Source organism: Medicago truncatula, chromosome 7 (genome assembly GCF_003473485.1).
Source record: "Medicago truncatula cultivar Jemalong A17 chromosome 7, MtrunA17r5.0-ANR, whole genome shotgun sequence".
In the NCBI taxonomy this organism is placed as follows: domain Eukaryota; kingdom Viridiplantae; phylum Streptophyta; class Magnoliopsida; order Fabales; family Fabaceae; genus Medicago; species Medicago truncatula.
The window spans coordinates 44,955,465-44,972,633 of record NC_053048.1 but is presented as its reverse complement, the minus strand read 5'-3'; the positions used below and the strand labels follow the sequence as shown (position 1 = coordinate 44,972,633).

Here is a 17,169-nt window from a genome sequence, read left to right as displayed (position 1 = left end):
GGTGTGAAATCATTGGCAAAGTAGGGAAACAATTTAATTTTTTTATCTCATGTGTAAGTTTTATACTTTTTTTTTTTTATTTCTTTTTTATTGGTCCGTTGTTGCTCTCGACTTTCCCACACCCCAATCAGCGGTATCAAAGCTTTCGATCGATTTGGTGAGAGAATGGAAGCTGGATCATGTGTTCGATCTGGTTATAGGACGTGAGAACTAACATTTAAGGGGGAGATTGTTGGATTTCAAGTGCGAGTGTTAAGCCTCACATTACCTATGAATATGGTAAAATATTGGCTATATAAGATATGTGACACGTATACATAACGTCTTAAGGTTTTGGATGAAGATGTGGTTTCATCCTCTCTTATCGTCTTGAAACATTGACTCGTTGTTACACCCGACTTCCCCGAACTCCTCAACACTTCGAGACTTTTAATGTTATGAACAAACTAAAAGAACAATGTCCTAACAATCATATTGTTAGAATTGTTTACTCCATGCACTTTTTATTACCAAACTAATAACAATCTGTATATAATCAATGTTCTTTAAAAAATAATTTTACTAGAAATCAAATCAAGACTATAATATTTAATGTTACATAGTATATTGCAAAACAAATTTTTATAATTTCGATTTGAAAATGTCTTTGATCAAGTAGGTGTGATGGTGATGGTAATCGGGATTGTTAATATTATTTTATAAATTATGCATGTATTAGAAAATTACTTAAATAACTTAAAACATCTCAATATCATATATAAAGCTTGATTTTGCTTTAACTGTTACAATATGTATAATGATTTTAATTCTTCAAACAAATTTTCAGCATGAAAAACACTAATGCTATCATATTATAGATCATTATCAAGATGTTTGAAATATAATTTCACGGTATCATAAGAGAATGGTTAAACTTTTCAATACTAAAAAACATCTAATAGTAGTGTTATACTATTCAATTCGTCTATTACGTTAACTAGTCATTATTATTTTTAAAATACAAAGAAGGAGGGACTATTATTCATTATTCAACGGTGGGATTAATGACTATTTAACAACTGTCTCAAGTGCACTTCAAAAAAAAAATGTCTTAAGTGGGATTTGAATCATATCTCCGCTTGAGGTTATAAAATCAAGTTATTACCACTTAGGTGGCACCTCTTAAACAACTATTTAATCTTATATATATATATATATATATATATATATATATATATATAAGGTTTTGTCTTATTCTTGACCAAAAAAAAAGTTTGGTCTTATTCCTCCCATTTTTAGGGAAAACAAACTCAAGTAATATGAAATTCAGTCTATAGGTAAGTAAAACACATCAAATATAGTTTAAATTAAATATCAGGGATCAATAAATATTTAAGTGTTATGAATTTTAGTGAAAGAAAGGATAAAAACAAAATTAATATATTTATAATTTTAAAAAAATTAGTGTTAAATATTAGATGAATCATACATACACAATCGATTCTTTCTCACTCTCAAGTTTTAAATATGATTTTTAAAGGCATGCATATCAATCATAAAAAATTACACCAACTACAAATACATGGTTCCCTCTCATTTTTTCATGTATTAAATATGACTTTATCATGTTCCTTATGTGAGGATGAATATTATATATTTTAGACATAGTGGTTGTAAATTCTAACATCTATAACATTTAAATTATGTATCTATTTTTATGACAAGATGTATCTATTATTTATTAAAAAACTAATTTTTTTTTTGGAGATAATCTCATAAAAAATTGTAGCTGAATAATAATCTCAAAAAAAAAAAAAAAGGTTTTAGTTAAGAGAGATCAATCCCCTACATAAATATTAGAAACTTGAAGATGTACTCCATAAAGAAATGCTTACATTTAAATAAAATTTGACAATGGTTAAATTTGTTTAAATCTATACTATATATAAAGAAAGTATATGATTTGGGTTGGCTTTTTCGCTTTCTAATTTTACACTTCATTTAAAGTATTTTATTTATTAATTTATCCTTTTTATAATATTAATTTTATTTTTACAAACTTTAAAAAATTACTTAAGTTATTATTAAATAATAGTTATATTCCATTAAAATAGGAACAACCTCAAAAATATTATATATATCAATGTATAAATAGGAACAACCTCAACATTGTTGATGTCATAAAAAAATATAAAATTTTATATTATGTGTATATATTTTTTGCCAAATATATTACGAGTATTTGTTATATTATTGGTGTAATTTAAAAAGATAAGGATGTTGTTACAATTTGAAATCACAAACATTTATACATATACTTTAATCAAAATCTAACTAATTTATTAAAAAGAAAATATAGTCCTTAATTTACAATTTATACATGTTAACGAAATAAAAAGGACGGACACTCGTCTGAACACTAACAACAACAACAATAATAAAGGTCATGTTACATGTACATGTTGATACAACTCTCCACATATTAAAAGGACAAGAGGTCTTATAACCATGCAAACTTCCTCGTCATTTTATACTCTTTACACCGGAAAAAAGGCTTGTATAGTCATCAACATCATAATATTTCCATCTTCTCTACATGGAAACATCTGAACCTCGTCTTGCTTGAAATTTATGTATAAACTTAAAGGCTACACATTTACACATTTTTAATTACAGTATAATTAACAACTTTTATTTTCAATTAGCGGAAACATAGGCAAGAAGCAGCTTGCACTAGGCTCAGTTAGCTAGCTAGTTGTACAAACAAACATTATTTTCTCTATGTCACGCCTAAGTAGGTTGAGAAGTCTGAGCAGCCATTCTTCTCTCTGTAACAAATTACATGATATGTTAACAAACTATTAACATGTGATGTGCTTGTACTTTTTCAATACATTCAAATGAACCTTTATTAATGAAAGAATTATGGTCGTCACATGTTTCCAGCAGACAACATAATTTGCGAATTTATTTTTCATCATTGCTTGCATACAAGAGGATATGATTTTAGCATTTTGCAGAACACATGAAAAGGAAAACATCCAAACTGAACAAGTAACAAAATGGAAACAAGTTTATCATTACAGGTTGTGAGAGCTAACTAACTAAAGAATTCACAACAGTGACAATCAAAGAATTACAAGATGATTAAAAAATCAAGACCGAAAATATGATATATGCTTGTTTCTTATGTGAGTCATATTATAGGAGTACAAAATAATATTAATCATCGCTGTTTAGCAATCACTAATCTCGATAGAGATCCGATTAAACACACAAGGTGAATTCTCATCTCCTAACAAGTAAATGTAGTTGCATAAGTTCACAAAGACGTCAACTTATCTCTTATAAATAAATGTAGTTTATTTGCCAATTCATTCGAACATAAAAGAAACATTTTATTCATACGGATTGACTTGAGCATGCCGCAAAAAAGGCAGTATGGACATTCACGTTGATGTTTAACAAGTGAGCGATGCATCACTTCAAAGATGGAAACATGGAGATGACATAACCTAAAACACATAGAGGAATCACCATTTTTTATCCAAAAAGTTGCAAGAATTGGACAATTTGGTCTTAACATTTATGAAATAACAAATTAATGTTCTTCAATCAATATAGTTGAATCAGTTTAATCAATTATATTATATTAAATTTGGATAAATCAATGAAATTTGTATAAAGGTGTTTATAACTCTCAACAAGTCGTATTTGTCTTTTTCTCATTGTACCATTAATGTTTGCCTCAAATTATCACTTGATTATTCTCGCCCCAACACAAATCGCCAATAACACAAAACGTGGGCAACAAGGAATCCATGATAAACTATATATTGTTCTATATCGTTTTCTATTTTTGAATATGACAAATAATTAATCAATATACAATTTTGTTTGTCATATATAGTCTTCTTGGAGTTAGGTTAATTAATTTAAATCTCATGTTTGATGAACTCTCAAGTTTTCCTGTAGTGGAATGAATGAGACATCAACCTCTCTAAATTTTCCTTCATAAAAAAATTGTCATTGATTATTAGCTTTGTTTGACAAGACAAATTTTTGAACTTATAACACATAACCGATAAGTTTATATGACAAAAATTTTCCTCACATATTTATAGCTTTTTTTACTAGCTTACATCATATTTTTGATAAGCTGCTATAAGTTACGTTCGAGTTTACGGTTTATAGTTTTTCTTCCTCAATTTTATTGGTAATTTATTGCAATAAAATAAATATGAATTAAAAATTATTTTATACCATTTTATATTTATCGGTTAGTTCAACCATTTATTTTTCAAACACTACTAATTCAATCGGTTAAATTATCTGTTATTAATTAGCTTATTTACAATCAACTATAAATTCATCCACTATCTGTTATCCACTCCTTTGTACCAACTAGCTGATCAGGTGGAAGCTGATTACTGGAAACCTATGCGTGCTGGCAGGTATGGTCCCCCGATTTCTCATTTACTTTTTGCTGATGATCTTCTTCTTTTTGCAGAAGCCTCCATTGAACAGGCTCATTGTGTTTTACATTGCCTTGATATGTTCTGCCAATCTTCTAGGCAAAAAATTAATAGAGAAAAAACTCAGGTGTATTTTTCCAAGAATGTTGACAACCATCTTCGGGAAGATATTATTCAACATACAGGGTTTAATCAGGTTAACAGTTTGGGTAAATATCTTGGGGCGAATATAACACCAGGTAGAACTTCTAGAGGTCATTTCAATCATATTATCAACAAAATTCAAAACAAGTTAAGTGGTTGGAAGCAACAATGTTTAAGCTTAGCAGGTAGAATCACCCTTTCTAAATCTGTCATCAGCTCCATTCCTTACTATCACATGCAGTATGCTAAGATCCCAAAAACCATATGTGATGAGATTGAAAAAATTCAAAGAGGTTTTGTGTGGGGAGACTCAGATCAGGGGCGTAAAGCTCATTTGGTGAGTTGGGATGTTTGTTGTCTTCCTAAGATGAACGGTGGTCTTGGTTTTAAGCGGCCTCATCATATGAATGAGGCTTTCCTTATGAAGATGTTATGGAATCTTATCAAGCAACCAGATAAGCTCTGGTGTAGAGTTCTTTACAGTAAGTACGGTAGAAATAATGATCTTAATAACAATATTAGCTCCCAACCTTATGACTCTCCCCTGTGGAAAGCGATTGTAGGAATTTGGGATGATTTTAAGCGTCATGTTATTTGGCAAATTGAAGATGGAAGAAGTACTAACTTTTGGCTCGATAAGTGGGTCTCGAATAATACTTCTCTCTTCTCTTCTTCTACTCAATCTTATGTGGATACTACTATTTCAGTTAGGGATGCTATTAATACTTCTGGTGTCTGGGACCTAAATTTTTTGATGGATAACTTGCATGTGGACATTGTTAACCAGATTTTAGCCCTCCCAACCCCTTCTGATTTTGATGGCCCAGATACTATAGGATGGGGAGGAACTAACACTCTCAAGTTTACTGTCCAAAGTGCTTACAATTTGCAGCAAGAGACCCCCTTTGCTGTAGGAGGTGATTGGAAGACCTTATGGAATTGGAAGGGTCCCCATCGTATCCAAACCTTTATTTGGTTGGCCGCTCATGGAAGGATCCTTACCAATTATCGTCGTAGCAAGTGGGGGGTTGGTATCTCCCCTACTTGTCCTTGTTGTGCGAGAGAGGATGAAACAGTCATTCATGTCCTTCGTGATTGTGTGCACGCTACTCAGGTATGGCTCAGACTTATCCCACATAATTACATAACTAATTTCTTCTCTTTTGATTGCAGGGAGTGGATTTTTAACAACCTTAATAAAAAAGGGATTGGAGATAATCCTGCTACTTGGCAGACTACTTTCATGACAACATGTTGGTATTTATGGAATTGGCGAAACAAATCTATTTTTGAAATAGGATTTCAAAGACCAAGCAATCCAACACTGGTGATTCAAAAGTTTACTAGAGAGATAGAAGACAATACGAAGTTGGTGCATAAAAGTTCGCATCAAAAGGAAATTATATACATCGGTTGGATGCGACCTCCGTTTGGTTGGGTTAAGCTTAATTGTGATGGTGCTTGGAAGGGATCTGGTACTCTTGTAGGGTGTGGAGGGCTTCTTCGAGACTCTGATGGCAGATGGATCAAAGGCTACTTCAAGAAGATTGGAATGTGTGATGCTTTTCATGCTGAAATGTGGGGCATGTACCTTGGTTTGGACATGGCGTGGAGGGAGAATACCACTCATCTTATAGTGGAGAGTGACTCAAAGATTTTGGTCGACATGATTACTGAAAATTGCAATTTTAGTGGAACAACTCCTACTTTGGTCAGGCGTATTCGACAACTTTTGAGTTTGAGTTGGACTGTCAAAATTACCCATACTTGGCGGGAAGGCAACAGAAGTGCAGATTGGCTTGCTAATTTCAGCATTTCGACGGATTTTCTAGATTTTCATATTCTGGAGACTCCTCCTAGTGAGCTTCAGAGTCTTTTGTTTGATGATATTTCTGGGGCTTGCATGCCTAGGAACGTCCGTTTAATTTCTTAGTTTTCTTTCCTTTGGGCTCTGAGAGCCCTCTTTTATACCAAAAAAAAAAAAAAAAAAAAAGAATCATGGATTGGCTTGTGTGTAAACGTCCAAATTAGTAAAAATCCAAAAGTTGTTCGAATAAAGTATTGCATGTTAGATGGGGCATACTTAAAACCTGCCTTCGCTATTAAGCATTTGTTTTTGGAATTTTCTAATGCATTGAAATTTTAATTCCCTTTTAGTAACTTACTCTATAATTGTTGCTCTAAAAGCATGAAATATTTCGTCTCGTGAGCTTAGCTCATTTGGTAAGGGATAATGCAATATGTATGCGAGGCTGGAGTTCGAACCTCGAACACTCCACTATTTCACCTTTAAGATGAATTTCTCTAGTCACTAGGCCACTTAACAAAAAAAAAAAAAAACATGAAATATTTCCTATGTACACTAATTTGATGACAAATCATTCTCAAATCCCATAATGAAAAGAAAATGCATTTATAGTCATTCGGCTACTTTATACCATACCCCCAATAATCATTTACTTACTCAAATGTTAAGGACACATAAAAATAACAAAGCAGAAAAGATCACAAGTACCATATGAGAGAACACGTAAGGAAACTTTATTAAATCAAATTCCTAAAGTTTCATTTAGATTCTTTATGTAAATGTAAAGCATAAAAAAGCGTTCCCCTTCTTTATTTCACACTTTCTTTTTGTCGCTATAAGCCATTCTCTAGTGACTTTTCCACCCAAAGAAACAAACCAATTCAGCATTTAAATATTGACATTTGATCACCAAAACTCATCACAATATCTTAAAACAATGGCACAGAGAAGCATTGAGATGCTGCTAAGCATGTTATTTGTTATGGTGGCTCTTAGGGGTGTCACAGTGGCACAAACCGACTCAAATTGCGCCAATGTGCTCATAAGTCTTTCTCCGTGCCTTGACTACATCACAGGACAGACCTCCACCCCTTCCTCTGGTTGCTGCTCGCAACTTGCCTCCGTGGTGGGGTCACAGCCACAATGTCTATGTGAGGTTGTTGATGGCGGTGCTTCATCTATTGCTGCTAGTCTTAACATCAATCAGACTCGTGCTTTGGCGCTCCCCATGGCTTGCAATATCCAAACACCTCCTATCAATACCTGCCCTGGTATGAGTTAAATATGTTTGTCTGTCTATCTATATGTCTTTCTGCACGCGGATTTCACCGCAGCTAATTTTTGCAATAAAAAATTGTAGTATGTAATGTAATTGAGAGATGTGAAAAAACTTAATTTTTTGTTGTGATTTCAGGCTCAACTACTTCGTCTTCTCTTCCAGCTCCGGCAGGTGTTTCTATTTCCAACATTCCAAATTCTCCTTCAGGTATCAAAATAAAGAAATTCTTAGATGTTTTTGATGTAAAACATTAATTTCCCTAGCTATTTTTATTACATTTAACAATTTTATCATGATATATGGTACAAGAGTGCAGGCAGATACTTTTGAATTTGTTACAACTTGCACAAAAAGTTTTATTGCTAAATAGCTGTAATTAATAAATTTGATGCTTTTTGATATAGGGTATTTTACATCAACAACCGGAAGCAGTGGAAGTATCCGTGGCTCAACCTCATCTTATAGAACATCAAGTTCTGTGAAATTACAATGTTCTTTGCTTGTTCTGGTTATCATTGCAAATTTGACATTCACTTTCATGACCATGACTTAGGCTACATTCTGCATATTTTTGTATTGTCTAAATTCTACTACTGATTTTTAGCACACTCTCTTTTTTCCCCTCTTACACCTTAACCAAGTTAGGGAATAAAAGTCACAGTAAACTAACTATATTACCAATGTGAGTTTTGTAATTGAAATCACAAAACACGTTTGATTGCAGTACATTTGATAGTATGTTATCCAGTAAGATGTAAAATGATTCATAACGTGAAAGATATACTTGTTCGTAAAATGTAACTTTTTTAGCCGCTTCTTAAAACTCAACGGTTGACCTATATATGTAAATCATAGATCAACCGTTGAATTTTCTTTTAATCTATAACAAACGGGTGTGTTATCTCATCAATAAAAGCATAAATTTCATGTTAGACCACAAACATAATTTGAGACAAGAAATCAATAAGCATAGAACTTAATCATGTTTAAAAGTGCTACCATTTTAAATCCGCGGTACTCAACAGTTGGCATGTATGAATATTTCAAATGACAATCACCCTACCAATTCTTCAAAGGCTACTAACACTATAGAGGAAACTTTAATTTACAATTGGACAACACATAATACACCCAAGAAAGAAAGTAGTTTACATAACTAACTATCTGATACAAGAGAAAAAAATTATTCATGTTTAATGTGACACATTCTTTTGAGGGTAGATGCCGAGAGAACAAATGTAACAGAAGCCTCTTGTTTTTGTGAGATGAAAATAAGGAGAAGAAGATAAATATGTAGTAACCAATAAAATTCTGATTTGATTGATAAGAAATAGTAAAATAAAATTGAACAAGTGGTAAAATCGAAAGAAAAAATGTCATATCAAAATTGAGTATATTTTTATATAAAATATAGATATAGATGCTTATGAATGTTTGGATCGGCTTTTCTTCGGTGGATCTGTTCAGTATGTTGGATCATTTTGTTAAGTATAGTCATTTATTAGATAGATTCGGATGTGTTGTTCTATCATGCGGATTATTTGGTGTTCATGCATATGGTAATTTGGAAAGAAAAGGAACCACATATTTTATTTTTTATTTATTTTTTGGTATTATACAGGGCCTAAGCCTGAAAAGAAAAAACTAAAACTAAACGGGGGAGAGACACACCCCTCCAATCATCAGATAAAATTTGAGACATCCTTGGAGGGGATGTTCTAAATAAGTAATTCTCATGTCACCTTCACTACTCGTGTTGGCAAGAACATCCGCACACCGGTTAACTTCTCGATACACATGTGTGATCCTAACCTCCTAGTTTAATGTCATCAACTATGAATTATGAACTCGTTGATTTCTCCACTGCCATAACAATTAGAAAGTTGTCGCCCGTAGTGTCCCACTTGACACTCTTTCGATGTCCAATATGCTCACCAAAATTTAACTAAATCCAGTCTTTGTAGCTAGCTAGGAAGAAAGCTTTCCATATGCTTGACCTCTGTCAAGTGATTCCAAACATTAACCGCCAAAAGGAAATCTCTAAGCACATGTAGAATACTCTCTTCAAAGTTACCACATTGATCACAATATGAATCACCAAGTTGCCACTTCGCCAATCTTGCTTTGGTTAGTAACCTTTTGTGTATAATCTGCCAAACAAACGCACGAAGAAATCAAGAAGTGTGTATTCACCAGTTTTTGGACAAAATTAAGCTGTTATCTTTGTGGTAACTGAAGGCAACATTTGGCTACCATAATTGGTGGTTTTGTCCGTTTTCTTGTTTAGGAATTGGTTATGAGGTTCTTTTTGCTTTTGTAGGTTAAAAGTGTGTTCTTAACCTATATTCTGTATTGTTTGAATTTGGTCGTTATTTTTTAGTAAGTCTTGTACTTGAAAGAACACGTTTTTGTTAATATATCTCATTTTGACTTGTTGAAAAAAAAAATTACTTATGAATGCTTTTGTTGAGAATATAAGCATTGATATGAATATGGAAACCATTCACCACATGCAATGCAAAAAGTAGGGGTAAGATGGGGAAGAAGTATTAAAAATAGGAATTAGTAAAGTCTATGATAGACTTGATTGGGGACATAATTTTTAATTGGTCACATACATAAATATTAAATATATAGGTGCGACGCGGTATAATTTATACATTCCTATTTGTTCATTCTTTGTGTGAAGATGACTTTCCTTATTAAGAGAGAAATGTTACAGGGATGTCTATAATGTTAGGGTATGTAGAGGTGTCCAATCATCTCACACCTCTTATGCACTGATGATTGTTTTCTTTTTTCTTCATGACCACTATTGATGATACGAATTGCATGAAGTATATTATAAAAGATTATGGAAAAGTTTCAAGACAACTCATAAATCTTACAAAATACGAGGTTTACTATAGTAGAAACACGCCCCCAAGGCCCGAGATTGTACTAATTAAGGTTGTCAAAAAATAAATAAATAAAACAAATGGATCATAAAAGGAAGGTATCCACTTAAAAAAAAAAAAGTCTAAAGAAGCAGGTTGGAGTCTTCAGCATAAACACATAGCTTGTGGATCACGAAGGTCTTAAGAATTTAAGTGAAAGATTAGTGTGATTGATTGCATTGATGTGCGCATATTTTGTGACCAGAGTGAGTGTTCTATGACTTATCCAAAGTTATTGCTCATGTAACAGCTTTAGAAATATACCGTGATACTGAAGTCACATTATTAGGTAGGGTCGCTTATTTTCAACAAATTATTAGGCACGCTGCCTAACTATGTTTAAACTTTAATGAGATGAACAAAACTGTAGGGTACGTATAGAATGCCATATTATGGTTGTAATGATTTAGTCATGTGTTTGTTGAAATATGTAGAGTTTTCCAAAAAAAATATACTATATAAAGAGCATCAACTTTGCTTCTCAAGAGAAGAAGACAAAAGGGTTAAAACCTAATAAGCAAAACTTGTCATATGTAGAAAATTTAGGGACAAGTTTGATGAAAAAAAAATAAAAAATTACCTTTTGCAATTTTCACAAACCCATATATTTTTCATAAGCTAGCCAAGGTAACTTTTTATTTTAACTACAAAAAATGTTTTTTCTTTTTATAAGTTGTACAAACGCATTCATTCAAAAACCCAAATAAACACATGTGAAAAAAAATAATGTTATAATAAAAAATGTTAGGGTACAGACCTCACCATTGACCTTATAGACTATCAAACACCGACCCTATTTCCATTTGACTCAGTCTCATACTATGTACTTTTTTCTTTTATCAAAAGTTCTTTGTATTTTGGTCAAAACCTCAAAATATGTATGTGAACATTTGTTATATAAAAAATTAACAATATTACTTGAGATCATTATTTTTGGCAGTAGTTAACAATGTTATTTTTTTGAAAAATTAATAATGATTATTTATAAATAATAAATACATTATATATTACAATAATTCTAATTATTTTAAACTATTAGTAAAAAAATTATTTGTAAAGTAAGTATCAATAACAATTTTGACAACCTAAGAGTGATTACATATATGTAAAACAATAAATGAATAAATGATATACACATTATTCACGTAATTTTCCTCATTAAGTAGTTGAGACCATGTATATATTCAATAAATTGATTAAACCCTCCGATCCTAACAAATTAAAGTGTCAATATCCATCTTAACATAGCCAGCTATGTATTGAAATTGAATGGGCAAATATTATACACCACCTATCATACAAATGTCAATTTCCTTGTGCACGCGCAATTGTCATGCCTACCTACATGAATATGAACACAAAAAAAAAAAAAAATACTCAAAAGAAAAACGTTTGAGAAAAGGATTGAAGAAGATTCCATAAGGTGTAGTGTAGGGAAGAGGAAATGAAAAAAAGAATTTAAGAATATGCCAACAAGTTATTCTTGTGTGCATTGAATGAGTAAGTCGGGGAGAACACGCAAGACAACTAGAAATTATGCAGCTAGCTAATTAACGCATAGCAACAAAAATAACCCCCAACTTCCTTACCCAACAAGAGTCATATTTCCATTCCATTAATCTTATCTTTGTGCAGTTGCAAACATTAATCTCTCGAGTCAGATAAACCATAAAAGTGACAAAACTTTCAACAGTGGATTCGATCATAAGATATCTGATTAAACGAAAAGAAAGTAATGTCATCTCATCTCATCTATTTATTTTTTTATTTTTTTTAACTTTCTCTCTATTTATATATTTATACATGTATTTTATTTGAGTATATGTTATTATTTTATGGTGATATATCTATCTAATCTAAAAACTTAGACAATCTTACAAATACAAACACAAACACAATCTTGGGTTGTGACAACAATTACAAACAAAAATCTCATCTCAAAGGAAAAGGAACACTAAAAACAATTACACATTCACATTCATATAATCACATTGACTCTATAAAGTGTTTTAATTTCACCGTACCGTTTTCTTCGCCCTTCGTTTCATCGACCCATCCAATTTCTTCTCATCTTTCAATCAATCAATAATCTTTCCGATTCCTTTTCTTCTTCGTTATCAGGTAAACAATTTTCTGTTTTTTTTTTGTTTAATTTTTTATTTATTATTATGAAATAACTGTGTAATTTGAATCTTGAGTAGGGTTCATTGTTGATGTTCAATTTTCATTTTTTTAGGACTTAATCGTATACCCATTGCTTTATTTATTGTTAATATCAACTGGGTTGTTACTTGACCCCTTTTCTATTTGATTTTCTTGTTTAATTGCGAAAAAATGTTAGGGCTTTAACCCCAATTTTAATTTCAAGACTTGTGTGTTATTGCTTTTTCATCAATCCAAAAAAGTTAGTTTTTTGTTTTGTTTTGTTTTGTTTTGTTCTGTAATACTCCTTGTTATTTGCTTTATTCTTGGTAGAACTGAATTTGGTCTTTTGGTTGTTCCTTAGTAAGAAAGACATGTTTTTTAGGAATTTTTTGTTCTTTTGTATTTGTGACCCCACATAGTGGGATAAGGTTTGGTTGTTGTTGCTGTTGTTTTGTTCTTGAATAATGCAGTGAAACTGGGAATTGGAGTTGTTCTTCGTCAATTTTCTTTTTGGATCAATGTACGGTTTATTTTGAACTTGTGAACGTAGAGAGAAGGCCTAGAAAAACTATAAGAGAGACTATTAGGAAATACTAAGAGATTAATGAGTTGGATCCAAATATTGTTTATGATAAACATTATGGTGTAATTTGATCCTGTAGCCGACCCCAGTTAGTGGGATAAGACTTGGTTGTTGTTGGATCCAAATATGGTTTATGAAGTATTGCATTTTCTACAAACTTGTGTGTTCAGATGATGATCACACTTCCTTTTTATTTTGTCTCATTCTTTTGTGTTTGTGGATTTGGATTCGCTTGCAATGGTCAATGGACAATTTATATAGCTTTCTTGCATATGTTTGTTGTGGCATACATTTGTCAGTGAAATTTATTTGTCATTCTAGAAATCAATCTTTCTTTTACATTTGCTTTTGGTCGAGAGTATACGCACCTTAATGTTCAGTTTAAGTCGGTCTTGATTTTTGAAATGACAAAGGAATGTGTTGCTCTATTTTGTGTTTGAAGACAAAAGGAGTTTGATAGGATCATTTTATAATTTCAATGAAATAGTTCTCTTGCTTTGGTATAATGGTATTTGATTTCCTAGTTTATACTTTTAAGGCTGTGTTATTTGGATTTGGACATTAGCTTTGGAAGTTTAATATTAAACCAACTCTTCCTTGACCCCCTTAGTATACTTTTCTGTATTTTGGGATCATGGAACATAGATGTGTAAAGCTAAAGTTAATGCAGCCTAGAATGGGTTGATGCAACTGTTAATAACAGGTCCAAGCGTGTGAATGCAACTGCTATGTGGTTATAACCCACCCAAGTTGTCTGATATGTTATCAGGTGGGGAACTAAAAAAAAAAAATGAAAAGCGTAAAAAGTTCAAGGCTGTTTCTGGGCATGATTTAGAGATTAGATCTGACTTGGCAGATAACCCTTATATGATCTATCGTACCTCTGTAGTTGTTAGGACGGCATGATTCTTGATTTGAATCACATGGTTTGGTACAATTCAGCACTCCAATAATTTGCATCATGTGATGAATTATAAATGATTTTTTAAATTGTGGGATACATGTGTGATTCATATCACCTATTTGAATTGCATGATTCAATGATTTCAATTTTTTTTTTGTTTTTCCTTTCTCTTACTTTTCTTTCACCTTTTTTCATCAAAGAAATTGACATGTCAAATAAGCTTAAATTGTTAAATGAAAAGAAACTAAAAGAGTGCTGCTAAATGTACCTTGTTTATTTTTTCATTGCCATTTTTCATTATTTGAGAATTAAGGGTTTGACACAGCTAATCATGCAGTTGCTTACTCCCACACCTCATATGGCTATACCTATGCTTTGCTTCCATTTTGTTTGGTGACATAAAACTTCGCTCTTGGTTTGTGAGATTTATGGTTAAGTTGTTTTGTGAATTTCTGATTTATACGCACTCACTGTGATAAGTTGACTTGGGGGAAAGGGCATGTGGGGTTGGATTGATAAAGAAGTCACGGGTTCAATTCCCCCCATTAACAAAATAACAACTATTTTTTCGTGCTTTTGAACCTTATAATGAAAACTTAATGATATAAAGGCTGTAAGAAAACATGAGACCTGGGTCTAGGTAGGTGAAAGTATGAGAAATTTTACAAGGCACTTTCGGTTTTATATTAAACTATCAGTTTGTCTTTGGTTGACTGGTAGAACAGAAGCTATTATGTAATGTCTACATTGTCAATATTGCTTCCACCATTAGATGGAGGGATGGACCACTAGTTTGAAATCCTCAAAGTCTTATGTGTCCCTATGTGAAGCTTATTAGATATTATTCACTAATCATAAATTATATTCTATTTCATAGCTTTTGTGGTTATCCCTGCTATTGTTTGATTCAATGAATGCAAAATATATTGAATAGTTCATTTCTGATATTAAAATTAAAATCTACTGTGCTTTGCAGACCACAAATTCTAATACAAACTTTGTACGTGCTGATCTAGTGAACATAGTTTTCAAATTATTGCTGCTTCTGACTTGTTGAATTTTAATTTCTCAAGTATCACAACATTTGTATATGTTACTAGATTAATATTGTGATTACAGGTGGACCTTCGATAATAGCAGGAAGTCGGTTGTGATGGCATAACAGACATACATGAAACTGGTTATAAATTTATAATGTCTGAACTGATTGAAGGACTCCCTGATGCTGTTGCAATAAGGTGCCTTGCACGCGTTCCCTTTTACCTCCATCCAAAGCTAGAGGTTGTCTCTCGTTCTTGGCAAGCAGCCATTCATAGCCCTGAGCTATCAAAAATTCGACAGGAGGTTGCTTCATCTGAGGATCTCCTGTGTGTCTGTGCTTTTGATCCAGAGAATGTATGGCAACTGTATGACCCTCTTAGAGATCTCTGGATTACCCTTCCCGTTCTTCCCTCAAAGATCAGGCACCTTGCTCACTTTGGTGCTGTATCCGCAGCTGGAAAGTTGTTTGTCATCGGCGGTGGAAGTGATGCTGTTGATCCTTCGACCGGTGATCACGATGGATGTTTTGCAACCGATGAAGTCTGGTCATATGACCCCATAATCCAGCAGTGGGCCCCTCGGGCTTCAATGCTTGTTCCCCGTTCTATGTTTGCGTGCTGTGTTTTGAATGGGAAAATTGTTGTCGCCGGGGGCTTCACTAGCTGTAGAAAAACAATCTCTCAAGCAGAAATGTACGACCCTGAGAAGGATGTATGGACTCCAATGCCTGATCTTCATCGCACTCAAAATTCAGCCTGTTCAGGAATAGTGATTGGTGGAAAGATGCATGTACTGCACAAGGATATGTCAACAGTGCAAGTTTTAGACAATGCAGGGGCTAGATGGATCGTTGAGGAGTGTGAGTGGCTTCAAGGTCCAATGGCAGTAGTTCAGGATGCACTTTGTGTTATGAGCAATGGATCTATCATAAAGCAAGACAAAGAAGGGAGAAAGATTGTAAGTTCAGCAACAGATTTTAAAAAGAGAATTGGGTTTGCAATGATTGGATTAGGTGATGATTTATACATGATTGGAGGCGTCATTGGACCTGACAGATGGAACTGGGACATTAAGCCATTATCAGATGTTGATGTTCTCGGACTTGGTAGTGAGAGACCAACTTGGCGCCAAATAGCTCCAATGACACGGTGTCGTGGTACCATTGTTGGTTGTACACTGATGAGAATTTAAACCCTCTTTCTAGCTAGGCTCCCATGTACTTTGTACTCAGATGGATTCACATCCCTTCAACTACACTAAGAGTATTTGTGTTGATAACATGCGGTTACAAGGTAAGTTTTTTCTGTGTCTGTTCTGTTTGAAGCAAAGCAGCAGCATAGTCTATCAGCAAGCATTTGACAAACCAGAGCTACTTCACTTTGCAGTTTATCACTTACATTACGTATCATATGGAGACCGCTTGTGTAGCACAAAACAACAATTTCATTGAGTTCTTTTCTACTGTTTTTCTGTTTTCTGAAGGTAGCTCAGAGGGATTATGTTTCAAAACTCCATAATCTCATAATTTTGTTAATATTAATATGGAAATTAAAACTAGTTATGGGATGGGTTTCATTCTTTCTTCCTCCAAGTATCATTCTTAAAATAGTTTTAGGTGCAAATTCTAGAAAATATTTTACGTGTATGATTTATTAACAAGTAACTTGGGTGAAATGTGAAAATGTAGAAACTGAAAAAAAAAAAATCTAAGAAAAGATTAACAAATTAAAGTTCTAGAATATATATGCATTTGTAACAATTTTTAAAAATTTCAAAACATATAGGTTGGTTGATAAAATGGTTTTTCTAGTGATTTGCAACTGCGGTTTGTATTTAGCAGCAAGAAGGTTCAATGACTAAAACTGAACAAACTTTG

At 32.8% G+C, this 17,169-nt stretch overlaps 2 protein-coding genes across 4 annotated transcripts; both read left to right on the top strand.

The window, feature by feature from the left end:
* The first annotated feature begins 7,249 nt into the window (after positions 1-7,249).
* Positions 7,250-8,480, top strand: LOC25499142 (non-specific lipid transfer protein GPI-anchored 5). Its single transcript, XM_013594308.3, has 3 exons — positions 7,250-7,676; positions 7,820-7,891; positions 8,089-8,480. The coding sequence occupies exons 1-3, from the start codon at positions 7,343-7,345 to the stop codon at positions 8,235-8,237; spliced, it is 555 nt and encodes a 184-aa protein (XP_013449762.1). The 5' UTR covers positions 7,250-7,342; the 3' UTR covers positions 8,238-8,480.
* Positions 8,481-12,198: 3,718 nt separating this feature from the next.
* LOC25499141 (F-box/kelch-repeat protein SKIP30) lies at positions 12,199-16,884 on the top strand. Of its 3 annotated transcripts, XM_039827633.1 has the most exons (3): positions 12,482-12,741; positions 15,229-15,252; positions 15,372-16,884. In XM_039827633.1, exon 3 carries the CDS (start codon positions 15,447-15,449, stop codon positions 16,482-16,484), a length of 1,038 nt encoding a protein of 345 aa, XP_039683567.1. In that variant the 5' UTR covers positions 12,482-12,741; positions 15,229-15,252; positions 15,372-15,446; the 3' UTR covers positions 16,485-16,884. The 3 variants fall into 3 exon arrangements, with proteins under 3 accessions (XP_013449761.1, XP_039683567.1, XP_024626497.1); XM_013594307.3 differs by lacking the exons at positions 12,482-12,741; positions 15,229-15,252 and adding an exon at positions 12,199-12,352; XM_024770729.2 differs by lacking the exon at positions 15,229-15,252 and having other exon boundaries at positions 12,483-12,741.
* Positions 16,885-17,169: the final 285 nt, after the last annotated feature.

Bases quoted from the DNA above. Each gene is read 5' to 3' on its own strand.
- LOC25499141 (XM_013594307.3), top strand. From the start codon at position 15,447: ATGTCTGAACTGATTGAAGGACTCCCTGATGCTGTTGCAATAAGGTGC.
- LOC25499142 (XM_013594308.3), top strand. From the start codon at position 7,343: ATGGCACAGAGAAGCATTGAGATGCTGCTAAGCATGTTATTTGTTATG. The intron at 7,677-7,819 runs GTATGAGTTAAA...TTGTGATTTCAG, and splicing joins TCCTATCAATACCTGCCCTG to GCTCAACTACTTCGTCTTCT. The intron at 7,892-8,088 runs GTATCAAAATAA...TTTTTGATATAG, and splicing joins CATTCCAAATTCTCCTTCAG to GGTATTTTACATCAACAACC.